The sequence below is a fragment of the Nerophis lumbriciformis genome, linkage group LG07 (assembly GCF_033978685.3).
Source record: "Nerophis lumbriciformis linkage group LG07, RoL_Nlum_v2.1, whole genome shotgun sequence".
NCBI classification, from domain to species: Eukaryota; Metazoa; Chordata; class Actinopteri; order Syngnathiformes; family Syngnathidae; genus Nerophis; species Nerophis lumbriciformis.
This window is the reverse complement of record NC_084554.2, coordinates 32758013-32782477: the sequence shown is the minus strand read 5'-3', so window position 1 is coordinate 32782477 and position 24465 is coordinate 32758013. Positions and strand designations below refer to the sequence as shown.

At 38.1% G+C, this 24465-nt stretch overlaps 2 protein-coding genes across 3 annotated transcripts in view; both read left to right on the top strand.

Annotated features, from left to right (window-relative positions):
- Positions 1 to 24465, top strand: part of LOC133609654 (enoyl-CoA hydratase EchA19) — a 70474-nt gene that overhangs the window by 34071 nt on the left and 11938 nt on the right. The window contains exon 6 of one of the 2 annotated variants that reach the window (XM_061965456.2): positions 6463 to 6580. In XM_061965456.2, coding sequence (XP_061821440.1) covers positions 6463 to 6554 — 92 coding nt within the window. In that variant the 3' untranslated portion in view covers positions 6555 to 6580. Of the gene's footprint in view, positions 1 to 132; positions 2378 to 6462; positions 6581 to 24465 lie in introns of those variants that run through there. The other variant, XM_061965455.2, reaches the window with a different exon arrangement.
- bmp6 (bone morphogenetic protein 6) overlaps positions 10232 to 24465 on the top strand; it is a 94241-nt gene continuing 80007 nt past the window's right edge. The window contains exon 1 of the mRNA XM_061965453.1: positions 10232 to 10993. Coding sequence (XP_061821437.1) covers positions 10603 to 10993 — 391 coding nt within the window. The 5' untranslated portion in view covers positions 10232 to 10602. The remainder of the gene's footprint in view (positions 10994 to 24465) is intronic.

The window sequence follows — 24465 nt, the reverse complement described above, 5'->3', positions numbered from 1 at the left end:
TGTCTAAAAGTACATATATAAGAATTATAATGAATATATATCTAATACAGTACTATTTTGGAAAACATTTTACAATATGATTTAATGATGTTGAATTGTTTGAGTTTATTCTTTTTGTTTGCATCCACCAAGGCCATGCAGTATGAAATGGACCACGGAGCGCCAGTCATTTTGTCTGAAGCCATCGCTGGGGCAGCTAAATTCACTACCGGAGCTGGAAGAGGAGGGACTTTTTCATAAGCTTATTTATTTTATTATGTGACACACAAATCATCTCTTATTCTAAAGTAGCAGAAAGCTTACCCTTGATTTTCACAGCATGCTGCTCGGGAAATGCCTGTACATGTTTCTTAAATTTTGGACGTTCATATTTTGCATGTTCTCATCCATTTGTGTCAACGTGTTGAAATTACGTCTGAAAATCTTTGACAAGTTGACTTCATGTCCGTCTCCGCCCATTAGGACGTGTTAAATAGTGTTAAATACGATCCGCCTTGAAGACGGACAATTTTATATGGAAAATAAACCAAATAATTGATTTTGTTTGTGCATGACTTCCTGTCCAACACAAGCAGATTTGAGCTAAATTGAACCGCTGTGTTGAAGGGTGACCGTCAAAAATAGAAGCCTTGCATATACTGTATTTAGTACAGTGACATTCCGCAGGTGGTGGAAATGGTCACATTAGGTTTGGATGATATGGACCAAAACTAATACCGTGGTATTTTTAGTCCGAATGGCGGTATACGGTATATACCTGTATTTAAAAAATAAAATTAAAATGTGTTTAAGGGTGCCTAAGTGTTTTACGACTGGATGACCAGTGTTGAGAGTACTCAGATGATTTTTGTCGAAAGTAGTAATGTGTTGTTTATTCTTAGAGTAATTAGCTAGCTGTTACTATGTAAGCAGTTTTCGTTCATTTGGTTTATAGCATCACGCTTGTGCGCGGGGATAGATGGAGCTTCTACTCGTTCACTGCGGTGTAAGCAGCTGGCTGTTAAGTTTGAAACTAATTTTTAGCCACCCAGCTGAGTCCGCCGCCGTGGCAATGACATTTCCCAGCCAATTCGCATCCTGTGGAAATCAGGGGTTAGTCTAGGCCAGGCGATGGTATTCATTAGAATGCCCTAATTTGTCATCATTACTGTATTGACCCAAATATAAGACAACAGTGATGGTCACTGTGAATGACAGCTCTGACTTGTTCAGGCAACAATCTTGGTTGGTTTGTGTATGCCCTTTAAATCTCTAGACTCCGAAGATAAGACAATTTGACATCTTTCAGTTTTCTACGGAAAATACTGTATACTGTTTTATATTTAGGTCAACAGTGACTTTCTGTACTAGTAATATGCCAATGTTAAAGGGGAACTGCACTTATTTAAATTTATTTTGCCTATCGTTCACAATCACTATGAAAGACATGACAACGGATGGATAAAAAAAAAAAGGATTCTAAATAATAAATAAATGTAAATAAAAGTCCGCTTACAGCGAAGCCAATGGGAGCTACACTATTCCGCCCATAAAATCCGACAAACATTCAGAAAGCGCCGATAATACTCAATTTACATTTTGTGACTTAAATATTAACCAAGTATTAGTGATATTATTGTAAATGCTAAGGCAGACAAACTATTCTGAGCGGCGTCGTGATCACTTCCGGGTGTTTCTATGTTAAATCATCGAATCGTTTGCTGTTTCCTTGGCTCTCTGTAAGTTTATTCTATATCATAAATCATACAACTCACCTGGAAAGTAGATGGCTGAAGATATAAACCGACAAATTGGGACACTTTGATAGCCATTTAGGACCTGGAACTGGCGAGAACGACACGAAAAGCACTTGTTCCCCCACCCCGTTTCTTCGCAAGGATTATGAGACATTCTTCATCTAAATGGGAATATATGAACATTCCAGCAGTCAGCATCTTAATGACTGCAGACCTTGCATGGTAAGTTATGTTTTATTATATTTTGTTGGCTCTCCTAAAGTCTGCAGGGAGCAGAAATCAGTGATGGAAAAAAAAAGCAAACGTCATGATGCATTTTTGTATGCTTAAAATGATCAAAATACGTAAATATTAAATGTTATTATAAATGTGCCCATTATTACATTCATACATACTTACATCATGTATATAAAACTCTAATGGAAAAAAAAAAAAAAAAGAAGAGAATTATTGAACGGCTCCCATAGGCTCCATTGTAAGCTGACTTTTGATCGCTTTTATTTAATATTTAGAATGGATTAAAAAATACATCTGTCGTCATGTCTTTCATAATGATTGCGAACGATAGGCAAAATTCCCCAAAAAGTGCAGTTCCCATTTAATGTGCCAAAGGGTGAAAAATAAACTTTAATTTAAACTGGTGCTGTCAAACGATTCATTCGACTCAGACTTTTGAGTTTTGATTAATCACAGAGGCTTCCCCTTTAAATTGTAACTTTTTATTTTTTACTAGAGGGGGCCGAAGAGGAGGTGGGACTACATCAATTTTAATAACTCACTGACCTCAAATGACGTTTCTTTTAATAACACTTACACATCATTTGAGAAGCACGCCTTTTTTTTAGCAGCCCCGCCATTCTGTGTTTAACTGTTTATAAACCCCCCCGACGCTCAAGCTCTCTTATCAGTAAATTTTTTGAACTTTTATGATTTATCCACACCTCCTATAACAGGATTTTAATAACTGGTGATTTTAATTTACATGTTGATGACTCAGATTTGATATCCAGAGAGTTTTTAAAAGTTCTTTGATTTTAAGCAGCACGTCACACAGCCGACTCACAACAGGGGACACACCCTGGACCTGGTCATAAGCCATGGCCTGTCCATTGGCATGTCCTCTGTTGTTGACCTGGCTGTGTCTGACCACTATTGTGTGTTTTTTTTTTAAATATCCTCAGTCTTAAACAGCAGGGGCCCCCGGTGAAAACAGTGAGGAAACGCTACCTAACTTCTGAAGTGGCTGCAAATTTTATTGAGATTTTACAGTGCGCTCCCGCTGAAATTTTACCTGCATCATACGACGTATGCTTGGATGATTTTAACATTTAACTAAAATCTACTCTGGACTCAGTAGCTCCACTTTTAAAATATATCAATCAAAACAAAACCTACACCTCTGTGGAGAAACAAGGATTTACATCAGTTGAAAAGAAATTGCAGGAGAGCAGAGGAAATCCAAATTAACAATACATTATCTTATTTTACGTCAACAACTCAAGACCTACTATAACACAGTCAAACAGGCTAGAATTCAACATTACTCACAACTCATTACATCCCCATACAAGCAACCCCCGGTTCCTCTTCTCCACTTTTTCTATTTTAACAAGTACACATTTTGATAAAGCGTTTAACAGACCCTCAGATGCCCTATGCGAGAACTTTGCAGACCACTTCTGAACCAAGATCAAAGACATCAGCTCTGGTCTCCAAACCCAAAAAGTTTTATTTACTGACACACCTGATCTGTTGTCCTTGCCCTAGGGAACACTTGAGAGTTTTGTTCTGGTAGATGCAAGGACACTCGGTCGAGTTTTCTCCCAAGTAAACCCAACAAAACCTGCCTTTTAGATCCAATTCTCACATAACTTTTTATATAATTTTATGGATTTTACTTTACCAACTTTTAACTATTATTAACTGCTTTCTTCAGACAGGGGACTTCCCTGGCGGTGGGGCCCTTCTGAAGGAGAGCAGTTTTAACCCAAACATTTTAACAACTACCTGTATTCGACTTGCAGTTTTTAGGTGCAATTCTAGAAAACTGGTTTTCAACCAAGTCAATGAGTTTTTAAATATAAATACCATTTTAGAAAGACATCAGTCTGGTTTTAGGATGAACCACAGTACCGAGACAGCACTTTTAAAGATTTTAAATGACATCAGGTGGAATTTTGGAAATAAAAATCTGACAGTGTTTGTTTTGCTGGATCTAAGCGCTGCTTTTGATACAGTAGACCAGTGGTCCCCAACCACCGGGCCGCGGCCCGGTACCGGTACGCGGCCCGGTACCGGTACGCGGACCGATTGGTACCGGGCCGCACAAGAAATACAAAAAAAAAAATGTTTTATTTTTATTAAATCAACATAAAAAACACAATATATACATTATATATCAATATAGATCAATACAGTCTGCAGGGATACAGTCCGTAAGCACACATGATTGTATTTCTTTATGACAAAAAAAAAATAAAAATACTATACCATTTCCCCAAAAAATGCGACTTATACTCCAGTGCGACTTATATGTTTTTTTTCTTCTTTATTATGCATTTTCGGCCGGTGCGACTTATACTCCGGAGCGACTTATACTCCGAAAAATACGGTAGCTAGAATAATCTCTCAGGCCAACACGGAAGTGCTAATGCGTGCTTTTATTTCCTGTCGTTTAGACTATTGTAATGCCTTGTCTCTAGCCTTCCCAAAAATATCAGAAATCTACAATCATTACAAAACTCAGCTGCACACGTGCTGACGAGGACCAGAGGGCAGGAACACATTCTACCAGTTTTAAAGTTGCTACATTGACTCCCCGTCTGCTTTAGGGTCGATTTTAAAGTTCTATTATTAGTTCTTAAATGTCTTACTGGCCTTTTGCCTTCTTATCTATCTGACCTGCTTTTACCGTATCAACACTCGCGGATCTGAGATCCTCTGGCACTGGCCTTTTAGCTTTACCAAATGCAGAACAAAGATACACGGTGAGGCGACATTTAGCCACTATGGCCCCCACCCGTGGAACAGCTTGCCAGAGAGCCTCAGGACTGCAGAGGGTGTTGACACACCATTTTAATCAAGCTTTTTACTCATTATGATTTTTTATTTTATTGTTTTTGATCTTAATCATTAATATTTCAGCTATTATCTCAGTGTTATGTTTTTTATTAACTTATTAATGTCATATTTATATTATTTAATGTTATGTTTTCTACTATATATATATATATATATATATATATATATATATATATATATATATATTTTAAATGTTGGAAATTTTAGTTATTCTCCAGTGTGGACGCCTCAAAGGTGGCGTTTTTCCTCAAATACTCAGTGCCATGCCATGTTTTGTTTTTGCTTTAATAGTGCTGTATGCGTGTGTGTATGTGTGCGTGTGTGTTTTCTTCCTAGTCTTTTGTTTTGTTTTGTGCAGCACTTTGTGTTTGCCATTTGCCTGTGCATGAAAAGTGCTATATAATAGTTTGATTAATTTGATTTGATAATTACAGTAAATTGATTGCATGATTTAAATTATCTTTAAGAAAAGACTCCAATATTTTGACAGAAATGCAATTTTGTCAATGTCACACGCATTTTTTTTAAAGGTTTTACTCGAATTAATGTAATTTATTTGCCCAAAACTTGGTTACAGTTATATCTAAAATCCTGTCAGCGTTTATTTTGAAGTGAAGATTGCTAGCAGTCACATGTTTTTCTTTTCACTGAGGTATGCATTGACTTGATCACTGACCTTAACCATCGACAGGTAAGGTATAGAAAGAAGCATGTGCGGACACAATCAAAAGCCTGATTAATCTCTATTATACATGATTATTATTATTGCATCAAGTGGTCCTATTGTACATTTAATTATATTCAACAATGTCATATTTGACTGTTGTGATTTGGTGTGTTGGAATTCTGAATTTAAATTCTGATTTTTACAGAATCACAACTTTTACTGTCCAAAAAAAAAAAAAGATTTCTGAGAACATCTTTTTTTTAAACTAAACTATAAGGTTAAAATAAAAATAAAATTCAGAGGATTAAATAAAGGGATATGAAGTGTTTAAGGATACTAATTTGCTCAAGAATATATGGCAGGTGTGATACCAATAGTGGCTGCTAGTCTTTGCAGCATTTGGGCTAGAGTATGAAAACCCTATTGAATATGAATATGAATACAGTAAATGTAATTACTGTTTTATTAAATTAAATTTTTTTTGTCTAACATTGTTTTAAATAAAAATTTTCTTCCTAATTTGACAATCTTGACTTTCCAATGTAATAACAATGGTTCTGCCTTAGTAACTTTTCATAGGATTTTATTATGTAAGGGGGACCTCTGACCATTGTGAAACCCGAATGAAGAAGGGCTGCATGTTTGTGAGTGTTATCGATAGAACAGTCAAAGGCATCATTAGGTCTAAAGAGGTGTCCTTTCTAGACAGTATGATGACAGGACACAGAAGCTCTCTGTTTAATGTTTCCTCCTGTCTTTGGTGCACCTCAGCCTGCATCATCCTGCATCGCAGGCTTCATGTTATACAAAAATGTTAAAAACACAAAAGCGTTGTTTTGTAGTTTGCAGTTTTTATGACTAGATCCATAGACAATGAGCATCATGTGAACATAAGAGAGTGTTGAGTCTGAAAGCCACCCAGTTTCTGTGTGTTGTGTATGTGCCGCTTTTATGTTATTTGTCACTCCTCACTCGCAGATAAGATAGACTGCAGCAGCAGCAGTAGCAGCAGACGCACAGATCCGGACACCTTTGGGACGTTATCACCATGCAGGACCTCCGTAATCTGATGTGGGACCAAGAAGACATAACACAGGTACGGGTAAAAGGAATGATGATAAGGATGGTGTGGGTGTTTTTGGAAGGATGTGTTTTTCTCCCCCATAGTACTTTGCAATTGTACACTAACAACACTAAAGATGAAACTACAAAATCAATTCCCACAGCCTGTTGAATTTTGGTTCAGATCTAGAAAAATTGCATTTTCTTTTCTTTCTACCCGAGTGGAGGTCTGTGCTTAGTATAACATTCAAATTTTGCTTTTGTTCGCTTAGAATGCATGATAAAATCCAGATGTTGTCCATCGGTATATATTGTGGTCCTCTACATTTTTTTTCTAATTGTTAATGGTTTGGAAGTTAGTCAGTGTGATTCCGCTATAACAGGGGTGTCCAAACTTTTGTCCACAAAGGGCGGCATACTTAAAAGTCAAAGCAAGCTGGGGCCATTTTGACAATTCTTTTATTTTGTAAAAAAAATACAAATCCTAAAAACAGACTATAGTTCCTTGCTACATCAAGGTCTGAAGTTTTGCTCTATGGCAGATTTTATTTTAGTACAAAACACAAAACCAGTGAAGTTGGCTTGTTGTTTAATTCTTAAATAAAAACAGAATACAATGATTTGCAAATCCTTTTCAACTTATATTCAATTAAATAGACTGCAAAGACAAGATATTTAGGGTTCGAACTGAGAAACTAAATTTTTTTTGCGAATAATCATTAACTTAGAATTTAATGGTAGCAACACATTGCAAAAAACTTGGCACAGGGTCATTTTTTCCACTGTGTTACATGGCCTTTCCTTTTAACAACATTCAGTAAACATTTGGGAACTGAGGAGACCAATTTTTGAAGCTTTCCAGGTGGAATTATTTCCCATTCTTGCTTGATGTACAGCTTAAGTTGTTCAACAGACCGGAGTCTCCGTTGTGATATTTTAGGCTTCATATTGCGCCACACATTTCAATGGGAGACTGGTCTGGACTACAGACAGACCAATCTAGTACCCGCACTCTTTTACTATGAATCCACGCTGTTGTAACACATGGCTTGGCATTGTCTTGCTGAAACATATGTATGTACCTTTCAGCATTAATGGTGCCTTCACAGATGTGTAAGTTACCCTTGCCTTTGGCACTAATACACTCCCATACCATCTCAGATGCGGGCTTTTGAACTTTGCGCTTATAACAATCCGGATGGTTCTTCTCCTCTTTGTTCCGGAGGACACAACCTCCCTGCTTGGCACTCAGCATCAAGGGTTGGAAATGGGGGGTTAAATCACCAAATATGATTCCCGGGCGCGGCACCGCTGCTGCCCACTGCTCTCCTCACCTCCCAGGGGGTGAACAAGGGGATGGGTCAAATGCAGAGGACAAATTTCACCACACCTAGTTTGTGTGTGACAATCATTGGTACTTTAATTTTAACTTAAATTAAACATTGTCAAATGTAAAAATTGTCTAAACATACTACAAATATAAAAACTATAGTATTATTGGCCACTAGATGAAAGCAATCCAATCAGATTATTCTTCATTATCATGGCCACTGGACTGGCTCAGCCTCAGGCAACATTACTATATTGGATTAAACGAGTGTAAAGGTGGGTGTTATTTCATGTCTAGACGGTTCTAATTATTTAAAAAAAAACATATTTAGAAGGTGGTAAACAGGTTTTTTTTAATGCTCTTAGCTATGAAAATATTACAATTATAATAAATAATTCCTGCTTTGCGAAAATGTATTTACCATGGTCAAACGTGGAACCACTAACCGAGATAAACAAGGGTTTAAGTTGTCAGCTTTGTGTTATAAGTGACAACCTATTATTTGTATCAAAATTATAGCTTTTTTCTGACATTTTAATTGTTTTTATTCTTTTATTGTATTTCGACAATAGCTGTGGGCCACAAATGGCTCCGGGACCCATTTTGATATCCGATGTCATATCCGATATTCATGAAGTTTTGCAGTTGGTCTACTTCATTCATCAGGGTTAAAAGGCCCTCTAATGCTGACAACATTGGCTCTTGGTTCATAGTTCTGGACCTAAAAATGTCTACTAGTAATATTCCCTCCAAAATAGACACAGTAGTGAGTTTAGGCTTGTTTTCTAACGAGTTTCAGCATATTTTGGAAAGCCCACATTTAGCTCCAGAATGTTGGGGCCTGCTGACATCACCTACAGAAGTCTGGAGGCAATACTCATATTGCTTAGTATGTTTTTTGTAGCAACTTCATTCCAAATCATGATATTTTGGCACAGAATCTGAAAGTATTATCAAATATGTCTGCCAGATGCATTGTTGCAATTTGTAGCAATACAACTAAAAAAGGGGTCAGCCGGCATACATTTCGAAATGATGGCAAAATGAGGAAAGTATGGACCGCTCCTGTCAAATTGACTTGCGCAAAATGGGACGGACTAAGTGAGAGAAGTGTAATTTGGAGCCATCATTTTAATGATTCTTACTTCAAAGAAGAAAGTCTTTGTTTCAACTTTGGTTGGATAACATTTGACTGAGTCGGAACCTCCAAAAAAACATGGAAAGATAAAACGAAAAAAACCCAAATGTAAGCAATTAGTATTCTATTTTGTGTCCTCTTATACTGATGTTTTTTTCATGCTGAAGAGGATGAGGAAACACAGGCTTGTTGTCTGTAGACGAGTGGGGAAGTCCAGAAATGTTGTTTATAATATTAACCATATAGTTTTGAATTAATCATAGACGAGGGCAACAGAAAATGCAATCAAGTGGTCAAATTAATCATTCAACATGCCTTTATCAACACTGGTTATGCGGAGAAATGGGCTCCAGTTTGGTAGATGACGTCACACAAAGAGGGGGCGGCATATTGAGTCTGGAGATGGATCATTCCAAGTACCCGTTACTCATAAACTAATTGGTTTTATGGGAAATGACTGACAGGTTTATTTTTGGGAGTAAAAAAAATACATTAAAGTTGTTAGTTACATTTTAATCATATGGACGATTTGGTGGTTATTTAAGTTGTGCATTGAGTGGATTTTGAACCTTGACAGCCGTCTGCTTGTGGAGCAGATACAGTCTGCTTACACTGGGGCCATGCTTTTTAGTAGTGTAGTGGAATTCCATTGCCTGGTAAGATGGGCATGCTTAGGGTGATTTTAGCCTTACTGGAAGTCTGTGGTTTCATGAAAAAATCCAAATGATGCCTGTTGGGTACGCTGTGGTCGTCTACAGCAATGCCTTTGTAGTAAGGACTTTGCAGGTGCACATAATGTTGTGGCTGATATTTATTTTCAAATGCAGTAATTTCCTCTGTGAGGTGCAGTTCTGATATTTGTGGTTAGGGGTCGCACCATCACTAGAGAACTGCTTGTACCCTGCGACCAGTAACACCTTGTCATACGTCCAATGCATATTGGACGCGTTTTTGTTACGTTTGACAAACTATTACTACCTTTTTTTTCATGATAATGTATTAAAAAAAATAAATTAGAAATGAGTGAGAACACATAATCATATATAGTGTGTAGGCATTTTGTTACGCGCACAAATATGTAAATGTGAGTTATCCTTTGTGGCCCAATTGAGCTCCACCTCTCAAGTGCGCACGTAGTGGGCGGTTTCAGACAGCGCACACACTCACCTATAAACCAGCATGTAATTATATTCTGCAGTGCAACCTGCTAGACTCGGACAGCGTGAGGAGGAGGTGACCTGTTTCACTTTGCAACTATTTACTGGATACCTTTTGTGGAGTAAAACAGACGCCATGGCTTCTTCCCTCGGACTTCTTCTTTCACTTGTGATCTGCGTTGAAGACCTATTTGTTTTATAAATCCCTCAGAATCACTGTGGTGCACTTTGTCCCGAGGCTGCAAACATCGCTACGGGGCTCCGCAATGACAATAAGAAAAGTTTTGCTGTTTTGCACGTTTTTCCTTAGGAACCACTTCAAATGGCTTGACGCAAGAAGTGCGCCAGAAGTCCGCTTCTGATCTCTGGACTCCTAACTACTTTTGGTCACCATCTTTGAAAGCTACTTTTCGGCTGCAGGCGCGCACGCCATGACCCCCTGTTGGATCGCCTTAGTCGGGTTGTGCTTGGCCGCCTATGACTGCTCCTCGCCGGACAGCAGCAGCCATGCGCACCCGGGCTTCCTCCAGCGGCGCCTCAGGACGCATGAGAGGAGGGAGATGCAGAAGGAGATCCTGTCCATCCTGGGACTGCCGCACAGACCCAGACCGCATATGTCCCACGCCAAGTACAACTCTGCTCCGCTCTTCATGCTGGACCTGTACAACACCATGTCCATAACCGGCGAGGACGTCGGCCAAGCGGACGTCTTGCTGGAGCGCTACGAGCCGATGCGGACCACCCGGAGCCCAGCGCTCCCCTCCTATCAAGAAACGGCCTTTCTCAACGACGCAGACATGGTGATGAGCTTCGTTAACTCGGGTGAGTCGGCTCGGATTGTGTGTAATTGCGCTTTGATGACAGGTGTTGGACACCAGCAATACACCTATTAAACATGCGTAAAGGGATTTCATTATGGAAAAAAATAATGAGAAAGTCTGAGGGAAATGAAAATGAAATCCCCCCACTAACAAAAAGTTATGCATTTTGGGCTGAAAGGTGACATTTCAGGATGATGAAAACTTAACTTCTCTGTTCAGCAAAAACTGCGTCTAACAAGAAACTAAGGGTCAAAATTCAAAAATGTTCAATTAGAATTGGTTATTTAAACAGGAGTCTAACACATTGCAATTGATCAACAGTACCTCCCTATATCGCAGGATGTTCTCACAGGGAAGTGGCCATTGAGCTTAGAGCAGGGGTCGGGAACCTTTTTAGCCAAATATTTTAAAATGTATTTCCGTGAGAGCCATATGGTATTTTTTTAACACTGAATACAACTAAATGTGTGCATTTTTAAGTAAGACCAACATTTTTAAAGTATAATAAGTCTCTTATTCTTTTTAATAACATTGTTATTCTGAAGTTAACCAATAATAAATAAAATACTTCTTACCGTTAATGAACAGGTGCGGAAGAAAACGGATCGATGGATTAAAATGCATGAGAATGTTTTATATTCTGAACGTTATTTTTAACACTGTGATTACCAGCGGAATTATTCATTACTTATCGTGTTAAGCAATGTCAGCTAAGATTTATCTGAGAGCCAGATGCAGACATCAAAAAAGCCACATCTGGCTCTAGAGCCATAGGTTCCCTATCCCTGGCTTAGAGTGTCATCAGCAGGTTGCAGCAGAAATATTGAGATATTTTTGCCTTTCAGCTCAGTCCAATGAAACTTTGCCTGTAAAGGTTTTAGTGCAGGTTTACATATATTAGACTAATGCAGTCCTTCTCAAATTGAGGGCTGAGCCCCCGGGGCGGGCGCGGTGCCTTGCCAGGTTGTGACATCGGGTAACATGCTTTTTTTTTTTTTTAGGAATATGAGGAAGCATATATGTAGCGCTTGGCTTCACTGTGACTATGGTGAGGGATGAGAAATAGTTGTTTTCTTTAATAAGAAGTTTTCTCCCACTGGTATGCAGAGGTGTACTTATAATAATTTTATAGACAAATTATACTATTTATAGTTGGGGGGGTGGAAAATATTAGCGTAACAAAAAATAATTAAGAACTGCACTAATGAGCTTTGTCACCTGTAATGTGTTTCGATAGCTTAGTTGACTAATCCCAACCACACTGTGTCATGGCGCATTATACTAAAGTGCCCTGAGAGATCAAGTGTGCCACAGGTAATGAATCAATTTCACCTAATTGCTCAGAAAATTATTTATTTACTACAAATAATAGAGCTTTGTTAATTAAGTTACTATAGATGGAAGGAGGTACATAACTAACTCACATGTTTTTGGTGGTGTCTATTTGGTAGTGTGCCGTGAGATTGTTCTAATGTAAAAAGCTTAGCAAAAGTTGGCAAACAGCAGCGTCTTTTAATGCACAAAATGTATCAAAGTGCCCCACCCACATCCTTCAATTTTTCTGTATGCAGGCCCATGTGAAAAAAGTTTGGACACCCCTTCCATCATCTATCATTACTTCTGGCTTCGGGGTGCAGGCTTTGTTGTTAAAAAAATAAAGCGTGATGGAGTTCTAGATAATGTTTGCGTCATTGTGGTTGTCTATGGCAGGTTATGTTTTGAGTGCCAGTTGTGCAGGATTTGCCAATACGACATAACCAAGGATTTGAAATTTTGAGCTAGATACGCATTCATTTGTTTACAGAGACATATTTGTAATGCAAGTCATTGCTACTTACTTTCATATGAAAAGCCCCCCCGTTTCCTAGTTTCTAACCTCCATTTGTTTCTTTGTGAATTGCTTTAGTGAATCTTTGTAGCCAAATCAGATCATTCTTTAATTTGCCAAAGGGTTGCTTTAATCATCGTCATTTTAAAGAACATAAAAGCCCAGATCCTTTCCTTCCATTAGCAGCTCCCAGTGTGTTTACTGGGAGCCTCCAAACAGAGCGTCTGAAGATAAACAGTCTTCCAGACGCTGGTGGTAGAGGAGCTTAGGCACCAGATTTATTGTCCTTCCTCCTTACAAGCTAAACTCCATTGTCATGAATAGCCCCTTTTTTTTTAGCAGATTATTAGTCCTTTGAGTATGGATGTTGCAACATGATGAAATCCAGATCTTGCAACAGATGGTTGTTGTTGGATTTAAATGTGTAAGGCTTCTGGACTGGTGATAGTTTGTTTGTCTGGGCTTTACTATTCCAGTTTAAGTTTAAGGGCTCTCGCGTTGTTGCACATCTGGGCCTTGACTTTGATTAATCTTGTCCTGTGCATCTTCTGAAGAAGGAGTTGCCATAAGTGCTCTGTGATTTCTAATTAAAGCTGCATGCAATAAATCCACTACTGCATGTCATCCACCTTCAGATCAGTTTTTAATGCGTCTCTTTCAATTTGGACACTTTGCACATATCGGCTATCAAATGTTCTGGGTGGTCAAAAAGTCTGTGGACCCAACAAAATTAGAGGCAAGACAAATGAAAGGAAGAACGGCAAAGCAGCCTGATGTCTGGAATAATTACTGAGGTGGATTAATTAGATGCAGCTCACACAAGGCCATTATTTCATCACACATGGTGCTCATCAACCGCAAAGACGAAATATAATTTATAAAAAGAAACATTTGTAAAAAACAAAAAACAAAACAGGCTTTGCTACACATCTTGAAATAATGCCTTCAACTGTCAGTTTTATAAAACATGCGATTTGGAAAAAATTAAACGGGCTTTGCTACACATCTTGAAATAATGCCTCCAGCAGTCAGTTTAATCAAACATGAGATTTGATTGCAAGAAATATAATCCGATATTTGTTATTTGCTGATATCAAACCAATATCCGATATCAATACCAATTGGGACCCCGTTTATATTGGTGCCAAAAAAGTGCTGCTGCTTAAAAAAATGCAGCCAGTTGCGTAATTCGAAGGTTAGCAACATAAGTAATGGATGTATTTGGATTATATTTTCCGAATATGTCCGAAATAGGTCCTGAAACAAGTACTTTTGTAGTTTTTATTATTCATATATGAGCTTGTCAAAATACTTGTTGTTGACATTCATTCTGTCACCATACAGTATAGACAAACAACCAGCCATGCATTTCAGGTTCATCAAGATTTATACCGTTTTTGTTTTGGTTTCCTGGTATGTAAAAAAAAAAATAAAATAAATAAAAATAACCACATTATAGCAATGTTTTGTTTTTTTACCGTATTTGCTATGGTTATTTTGTTCAAGAAAACCTTAAACGTTGATGAGCATGAGTGTGTGTGCTCAGTAGTGTTGGGCAGCACATTTAATGGGTAGCAACTTTTTCCAGAACACCGGATCAAAAACCTTGAGCGGGCAACCGCCTGATTTTTTTTTTTTTTTTTTTTTTTAACTCCACAAGATGGAAGTAATCGAAGTATCGTGAGTGGTCAGCATCCAGCAGCTTTATCTAACTTGACATGCGCTTTAAAATGTTGCTAAGCCTAGTTATAGTGTGAAGCCATGAAGAAATGAACTATCTTCTTCCGATAAACCCATTTAAACTATTAATTTATATGCAACTACAATTTTTGATGCTTATACTTGATACTTTATATTAACAAATGTCAAGACTTCAATATTGTTCAATTAAGGACATGTATTACATATGTCAAGCTCTTGTGCTAATGTGTGCTTAGCTGTTGTGTAGCTGCTTGCTCTTAGTAGCCTACCATGGTAACCTTCTTACTGAAATACAAGAAAAGATCAACCATGTGTGATTATTGGAGGACATTCAGTGTTAAATGGCTGCCGGACTGCTTGTATTGGAGTGCTTATATCAGAGATTTGATCCAAACTGTTTTTTTGCTGCTATCAGACCAATACTCAATATCAATTGGGACACCCTTTATCACTAGGTTAGTATTAACTTCATAGTATTACATTATTGGAAACCTATGGCTGTAGGCAACTGCCTGTTTTTTAAGTCCACAAGATGGAAGTAATTGAAGTATTTTGAACGGTCATCATCCAACAGCTTTATCTACCTCTGCATGTGCTTTAAAAGGTTGCTACTCTATTAGTGTGAAGTCATGAAGAAATACATGACATTATATTACCTTGCGTATACACCCACACAAAGGACAGCTTTAAAAAATGATTCACTACACACCTTCAAACAAAGCCCTTTGCCAACTGTCCATGAGCTACAGATGTTCTGCATTTAGTTTTTCTTCGGCGATTAGGCAAACCCAGCATGTAGTGCCTGAAACTCTAAATATGCGGACATAGTTTCCGCACAGTCATTGCAAATACATCGTTTTGTATTAACATTTTTATTGTGTTATTAATGCACGTTAAAAGCACAATGCCATTTTTGATTGGGTAATTTGTTATAAAAAAACCCAATTAGGGTTATGCCAAGCTGAAAAATCTTTAATCTATTTTCCGTAAAATACGAATTTAAGTTGGAAAGTGTGTTTTATCCGATTACTCGATTAATTGAACAAGCTAATTGAAAGATTACACAATTACCAAAATAACCGACAGCTGCAGACTTAAAAAAACTCCCCTTAAACATACTAGCTTATGTATAAAGTACACCCACCTCATTAGAGGACTCCTTTATTTTAAAGGCTTCACTACACATCTTAAAATAAAGCCTGGTGCTCTGCCAATTGTCCATGAGCTACATATGTTTTGTCATTTAGTTTTTCTTCGGCCAATGGCCTAACCCAGCTTGAATTTGCTGTTAAAATGTGTAATGTTAGCACTGTGGCTTATATAGCTATGCTAGTGTTGCTAACATTTGTGGTCAAACCCACCCACCCATCCTCACTCAATGTTACATTGTTGCAACTTATGTGCTGTGTTCATTACTTCTGACAGCTGTAGTATGCATGCCAGGCATGTAGTTGACGATTTATAGTACCACTAAAACTAGAAATATCATTGGTACTAACTAGTAAACTGATACAAACATCAATAATATTTACATGATGGAGATTATTTGACATTGTTTTAGTGAGATGTGTGTTTTAGTTAAACTTTTATTAATAATAGAATAAATTAATATTACTCCAAAGATCGCCTGTACAGTAAATAAAGGTGGCTGCAGGGGTGTTTTGACTCTGGAACGGATGAATCCAGGTTTATTTCATATGGGGAAATTAGTAGTACTAGTACTACTAATACTAGTAGTACTACTTTACCAACAGTTTCAAACAAAAGTGTTAACACGAGTATTAGCCACAATGTTACCTGTGGATTTAGCCCTATAATAGACCAAGTTGCACTGCCCATGTGGAAGAACTGACCTTTATCCTTAGAAAATTCCCACAGATAAACGCCAACATTTTGTCAAGTCTTTCCTAGAGTACTGAAAAGTTGTGTGGACATTGTATTTTCTTCCATTTCTACTATAAAGTACTTCTGTCCATAAAATGCATTAGCTCCTAAAACCTGACGCTTTGGCTCGCAGCGATGTTCTTCACAGCCAGCTGCAACAGTAGCGCGAGACAGAAAGGTCATTTTGGGAAAGCCTTAACAGCCCAACTCTTTGCGTTCCCCTCAAAACTGTACGTGAGTCATGTATGGACCTCTTGTTCAGTCACTTTCATCACTCTGTTTCAACATAAAGAGCAAGTAGTGGAAAACTCCTAATTGGGAGACCAGAAGCACATTTTCCAGGTTCTTTTTCATCTTCATTCCTAGAATAGCGCATTCATCACTGTTTGCCTTGTGGACGTCCTGCTTTTCCAGTCCACAGTGACAGTGTGTGACTCACGCTGCGTGACACACTGCAGCTCCCGACATGTCCTCAATGCACGGCGGAGCACCGCTCGATGATGACCACAGTTTAGGGCTTGCCCGGACTTGTTGGATGTCCGTTCTTCATTCTTGTGGCTTATGCGGACAAACGCATGGCTTTCATTTTTAGTGGAAAATGTGAGCGTCCTTCTTATCAATGGCCGCACCAGTCATTGTTTGTGCGCAGGAAGTCTTTTGTTGTTAAATTTAGTGTATGATACACTCTATCTGTTTCGCCTGATAAAAAACAAAATACAGTCCCTCAATGCTCACTGGATTAACAGGCACTGACATATGGGGCACCACACCAGCCAGCAGAGGAAAAACGGTGCTATTCCCATCAGGTCTGTTTTTTGTGGCAGTGCCGTTACTTCGGTGGTTGCGACAAGTCAAGGATGCACAGAAACTGGCTTTGGTTTCATGGGTCAGAGAGAAGGAACTCCTAATGTTGTCCTGCTGTCATTTGCATTTAACTGTGATGTCCTTAAGTTTTTTCATGCATGAGGCAGCACTAAAGGTCCTGTATTATGCAAAGTGGATTTTTTAAATGATGTTTTAACAGCAGTGGTTCCCTAAAGCTTGTTTATGAACCCAAAACTTGAGCGAGATCAATCGTCTCTCTCATTTGTTTGCTCATGAAAAGAAATCCTTCCTCAGGCTTTGCTACACATCTTAAAATAAAGACTGAAACTCTGCTAGCTATCTGTCAGCAACAAATGTTAGCGTTTCCCAGCCATTCATTCATTTGTGGAGGCCCCTCAATGACACATTTATTTTGTGCTACCTGTTAAGAATTATCCATGCTTATTTTGAAACCTTTTTTTTTGTCACTTCTGCTTTCGGTTTTGCTTACGTTATGATTGCTGTTTTATGTGCAGAAGTAATTGCTGACATGTCTTTAAGAAACATATTTGAGGCATTTCCTAAGTCTGGGTGATATTTTTATTGATGTTCTAAAATCAATATAGTCATAATGACAGCTGTTTACTTTGTAAATAGTGTGCCATACACTTCAGTGAGTGTATGGCACACACGCTACCTGTATTGACACTGCACTGATATTGTGTTTGTGTTTCATAATGGTTGTATATTCGCCTGCAAATAAAATGTGTAGTTTTTTGGTTTTAAACAAATAACTGTGCAAAAGGAAATATGAAACGTACTGCTCTGGTCAATGAGCCAAATGGTAAACAGAAAAATAACATTTTCCCCTTTTATTTGTAGCTGTTATCGTATTTCCCGGATATAGAGCGCACCCACCAAATTTTAGAAGAAATAAATATTTTTACATATATTAGCTGTACCAGACTAATATATGTAAGTGTAGAACTTTATAACGAATATATAAAGTATGTAGAATATATAAAGTAGAACTTTCTACTTTTAATTATACCACAGATGTATGCTGGTACGAAATAGTTTGCAAATGTTTATTTACATACTTTAATTGTTTTCAAACAGTGCCTGTAACACAGCAGTAAAACGGCTGATCAAACAAAACAGAAGTCATCCTCATGGACCCACTAGCTGCTGAAGCCAGCTCTCCAATCAGCCAAGCAGACTCAATAACTATCGGTAAAGTTTTGGTAAATTTACGAAACTGAAACGATGCAAAAAGCATGCCATTGTACGTTAATAACTTTTAGATAGCTTTAAAGCAGATTAAAGAGATCAGACAGTCTTGATCTATGTTTTCCTCGTCTTAAAACGCCTGAACTCGAGTTAAGCACTTCCTTTTCGCAGGGAAACCTGACCCAAGGCTTCGATGTGATCAAATAATTAGCAGGCTTCCATCCATGAGTCAATTGCCTGATGTAGAAATATAGCTTTTGCAGTGGGAAAAGACACTAAATCGCCTTGAAACACTTCCTAAGACCACCCGTCGCTTCACCCCGTTTTAGCGTAAACAGCATTAGCCAGGGGTTAAATGAGGAATGCTTTACATAAGATCTTCCAGCATACAAACTTCCCTTTTAGACGGGTGAGAAAAACGGCATTAGTGAACAACATGGCTCATCCGTTGACATCATCAGATACCACTCTGTCCTTACAAGTTGACTCCATGTTGACGAACGGCTCCAGATAAACAAATAACTCTCCTTACTGAATTACGATTTGTTTGATTGCTTCAGATTCTTAGGATTCCTGCAAAAACACACAAGAGCTTCTAGAAACAAACTTTCAAGAGAGCGGAACGCTATCTATGCCGACCAAAGGGTTTTTTAGGAGACAATTTTAAGTTAGGAGGCGTGCGTGTAGCATCATTTTACAAAGTGACATCGCCAACTACTGGCCAGGCATATATATTACAGTTTTTAATGGCAAAATACCTTTCCACATGTTGTATGCATATAATGAAATGAATATTAATACAAACAATGGCCGCAAATATACTTGCATGTATTAAGTGTCAAACTTAAATCAGCATGTGCAGACGTTTATTGTGCCCTTTACACCCATTACTAATACTTGGTTAATATTCAAGTCATAAAATGTAAATGGAGTATTGTTGGCGGTTTTTGAGGTGGTTATTTATTGGGCTTTATGGGCGATATAGAGGATTTCCCATTGGCTCCATTGTAATCAGACTTTTACTTGCATTTATTTACGAGTTAGATTGCATTAAAAATACATCCGTCATAATGTCTTTCATAATGATTGTGAACGATAGGCAAAACTCAAAAGTGCAGTTCCCCTTTAAGTTGAAGTGGAATGGTTGTTTTCTGGCGACACCTAGTGGCCACAATAATTAAGTTGAAGCTCACGATGCAGTAAGTCAAGTGATGCGGTCACGTTTTTTACTGAATACTTTCTAATGGGCTTCTGTCTTGCAGACTTTGTGTGTGTAATATAAAACTATAATTATTAGATACTTGTTTATATTGACAAATGTGCTGTTTTAAAATGCATTATTGTTTAGCTAAGGACACTTATTGCGTTTTGTTCGCGATTGTGTGCACAGCTGTTGTGAAACTTCTTTCTCTTAGTAACCTATAGTTGACCATGTTTACCCTTTTGTAAATGACTTCACTAAAATACAAGAAGACCAACCCCGTCTGCTTATTGACAGACATTTAGATATTAACTGGCTGTCCAGAGTCGCTGCAGGACTGCTTGTATCGTAGCTTATATCGGAATGCTTATATTAGAATGCTTGCGTCGTAGATTTTAGATGCAAGCTTATTTTTCTATCTAGCTCTGTCTGCTAAAGAAAATGTTCTTAGCTGTTGGGGTAAAACTCCTGCCTTGCCAGAGATTGTGACAATGAACTCCTCAGCACTATTTCTACCAACTGAGTTGATGTGGTACTTGGTTAAAAAAGTTTGAGAAGCACTTGTTTTAGTTTAACAGCATCAAGAAAAATCGCATGCTTTGCGGAATTTCCTACTAAATCGACATGCAGGCACACAAAGTCATCGCAGTCGCACGCCAAACATTGGACACACACGTCTAGCGCCCACCCAGCCTGATGCTATCTTCCCCTCTCACGCCATAACTCTCCCACTTCACAAGATGCCAGTCGCGATCTGTGCCGGAGATAATCCTTCATGCCATGTTGCCCCCCCCTTCTTCCGTCTCTCGCCATGTCTTTTTCTTCTTTCTGACTTTCTACCTCGGAATGATAGCAGCGCGAGACGGAGGTGTTGAGACGTGACACACTCCCGGCTGCTAACGATCGATTGAGGAGAGCTGATAACCCTAGCGCAACATCTGATTAGCTGCCATTTATCACCCCTGGGTGCAGGCATGGAGGAATTTGCGGCGCTCGACCTGGCAAAGCTTCACTTTCCCCCTCGTACATCTTCTCATTTTCTCCCCCCTCTGCTTTTATCTACACTTATTTTCTCTGCACTACTTGATCTTCATGCAGGTTTGAGGAGCAACACCTGCTCATACATGCTGTGCAGCTGTAAACTGCTCATCGGAACATTCTGCTATAGGGGCTCATGTAAACACACAGCATAATGATCTTTTACAGAAGTGCAGTATGTTTTCTAACATGTACTGTGCAACAGTGAGTGTCATTCAATAATGCTTGTGCCTCGGGCTGGACGATATGGCCTTTTATTAATATCTCAATATTTTTAGGCCATGTCACGATACACGATATATATCTCGATATTTTGCCTTAGCCTTGAATTAACACTTGATGCATATAATCACAGCAGTATGATGATTCTATGTGTCTACATTAAAACATTCTTGTTCATACTGCATTAATATATGCTCATTTTAAACTTTCATGCAGAGAGGGAAATCAAAACTAAGTCAATTTACCAAAACTGTATTTATTAAACAGTTATTAAGCAGTGGCACAAATATTCATGTCATTTCCAAAACAGAAAGTGCAAGATTGTCAGAGACATTTTAAAACAAGCTATTAGTGCACTTTTGTGCATGATTTCACTAAGATGACTTATCAAAACAACACTAAATTAAAGTGCACTTTTTGTACAGAACGCCACTACAATAGTTTAAAACAAATAAAGTGCACTTTTGTGCATGATGTCACACAAGATATTTCAATAACTGTCAAATAAAAATGAGCTGCATAATAGGAAATCAAATAGTGTATGTCCTTCACTATGTGGTAGGTTACTGCGGACGTTATCTCCTTCTGTTGACAACTTTTTTCATACGGTGTTGATCTGGAAATGGTTGCTTCGGCATTTTGTTGGTGTGGCACCGAACGGAGATGTTGACATGCGGAGTTTCAAGCACTCATTCTCTACCGGGTGACTTTTCAAATGATGCTACATTAGTAGAGCTGCTACTTTTTGTAGCAACTATTTTGCCACATACTTAACATATCACGGTATTCTCCCGCTTGAAGCCAAACCACCACCAGACGATGGACCCCGTGCTGTTTTTCTTGGGAATTAATTATTCTTCCTTCGTTTGTTACCAGATTCGCACCTTCTTTTTCTCGTAATACCGCTAGCACCGCTCTGCTAGCACCACAGCTAACGTTACCCATGCTGCTACCTCTCTGGTCCGTGAGAGCGTATGACGTTGCAGGCTTGCAGTATGTGACGTATGTAAGAAGGTGCGCTTGTTTTATGTGTCTGTGAGAAGGAGAGACAAGAAAGAGTGAGACGAGCCTGTCGTGTAATGCCCGCAGCTAAAGGCAACTGCGTGAGAATGTATACTCGAATTTCACGATATAGCCATTTTTTATATCGCACAGAGACAAACCCGCGATATATCGAGTATATTCGATATATCGCCCATCCCCACTTGTGCTTCCAAGTGTGTGTTTTAACACACATCTGCAGCACCATAAAGTTGTCAGACTTTTGTGTGGTGTGTCAAAAGGCCTCCATCGACATTGTGCAAAACAGATCATTAACTAGGATTGTGTGTGTGTGTGTGTGTGTGTGTGTGTGTGTGTGTGTGTGTGTGTGTGTGTGTGTGTGTGTGTGTGTGTGTGTGTGTGTGTGTGTGTGTGTGTGTGTGTGTGTGTGTGTGTGTGTGTGTGTGTGTGTGTGTGTGTTTTTCTACCCTTCTTGAGACATCAAGGAAAAGTACTTTCCATATAAGGACCGGTGAACAACTTAGGACCGAAGTCATGGTCCCAATACGGAAAACCATTGCATCTAATAGAGAATGTCTCATTTGCATGCCTGGTGGTGAAATCTATCAAAATTAGGGCGGTTCCAAAAAGGAGGGATTTTTCAAAAAGACTGTGTCGGTTTTAAAAGTGCTCCCCCTCTGACCATCATATGAAATAACAAGTGTGTTTAAAAATTTTAAGTGCTCCCCCTCTGGTCAACATATGAAATAACAAGTGTGTGTAAGAAATTGAAATGCGCCCCCTTTGGCCAAAATTAATTTAAAAAATGAAATAAATATGTATATAGAGACATACTGTAATAACTTGAAGTAAATAATGAAGCTTGAAAACCAATTACAAACAAACATTTCAAAAAATAATAAATTAACTAAAAGCAGTCTTTTTCTCACAATGTGTTGACTTTTTTCTTATAAAATTGGGAATAATTTCTCATATTTTTTCTGTTTCTGTAAGATAGCAATATTGTCTCGTACATTATGATTTTTTTAATGTAAAATTATTACTTTTTAATGCAAAATGGTGACACTTGTTTTTCTTGTAAAGTAGTGAAATTTTGTGAGTAATATTATGACCTTTGTCATAATTTTGCCAAGTAAAATCCCGATTAATATTACAATATTGCCAAAATTTACTTTTGTCGAGTAAAACTATGACTCTTTTCACAAGCTTTTCTTGTAAAATTGCGACTGTTATTGAGTAAAATTCCAACTTTTATCATAATATTGCACAAATGTTCAGTTTTTCTGTAAAATGACGACTTTTATTATAAAACTGTCAAAATTCTGAAGTTTTTCTTGTGAAATTGTGACCTTTTTCTTGTGAAATTCCAACTCATTTTTCACAACAAGCTTTTTTATATTTGCATAGTATGTATATATTATTAATGTTGTAAATACAAATCTTTATATATCTAGAAAGGGTTGTCCTTAAGAGGTAGGCATTATTCGGAGGTCTCAAGAAGGTAACAAATACAAGTGTGTGTGTGTGTGTGTGTGTGTGTGTGTGTGTGTGTGTGTGTGTGTGTGTGTGTGTGTGTGTGTGTGTGTGTGTGTGTGTGTGTGTGTGTGTGTGTGTGTGTGTGTGTGCGAGCAAAAGACGAACGTCAAAGTCGTCATTTAGATTTCCGTTGCAATTAATAGGTGCCAGTAAAAGCAGAACCAAGAGCCACATTAAAAATTACCAGGAAAAATAGTCATCAGAATTAAATTTTAATATGATGAAAATAACCGTATTTCATCGAAAAAAAATATCTAACGCAACAAAAATTTTACCAAATGACAGGTGATATTTAACAACTTCATTAGTGAAAGATTACGTCTTTTTTCTTGTTTGACTTCATTCTCATAAAAATGACTTGAAAAGTTAATCATTTTCTTGTAATAACTTATTCTGGTGAGATTACAAATTATGTTTCCCTTAAAAATCGCTACTTTATCCTTTTAGAATTCCCATTATGCAAAACCAACTTGTCTTACCTGTTGGTACCTGCAGCTTTTGTGTATTTGGGATCCTCATAAGTGCCGAAAATGACAAATCAAACCGAGGCATGGCGGATATATTTATAAAACAATCTTGCCAAACAAGCCGTTTGGAATTTGAGACTTCAGTGACGTATGTTGCCTTAGTTACGTCAGCGGATACCTCTGTTTATGGAGGTACCCGAAGAGCTTTGCGTGACTCTGCAATTTTTATCCATTTGTGATCAATAAGTTCCTTATTTTTTTCTATCCTCTTGTTGTAGGGCAGACTGGCGTGTATATGCACGCCTATTTTAAAACCCTCCGCTGTTGCCATTTCTAATTTATGTCTATCAGTCGACTCCATATGGAAGCGCTAAAACTACAACATGGCTGTAAATAAGAGGCACATAAATAAGACCGCCCACAAAAAGGGTGCATTCTGAAGAGACGGTCAGGAAGGGGCTTGATGCACCACCATTACATGTTATGTAGACCGCAAGGAAGTGTTTTAAATGTAGGAAAAAAAATCATAAATGACCCCTTTAAACGTTAAAATTGAATAT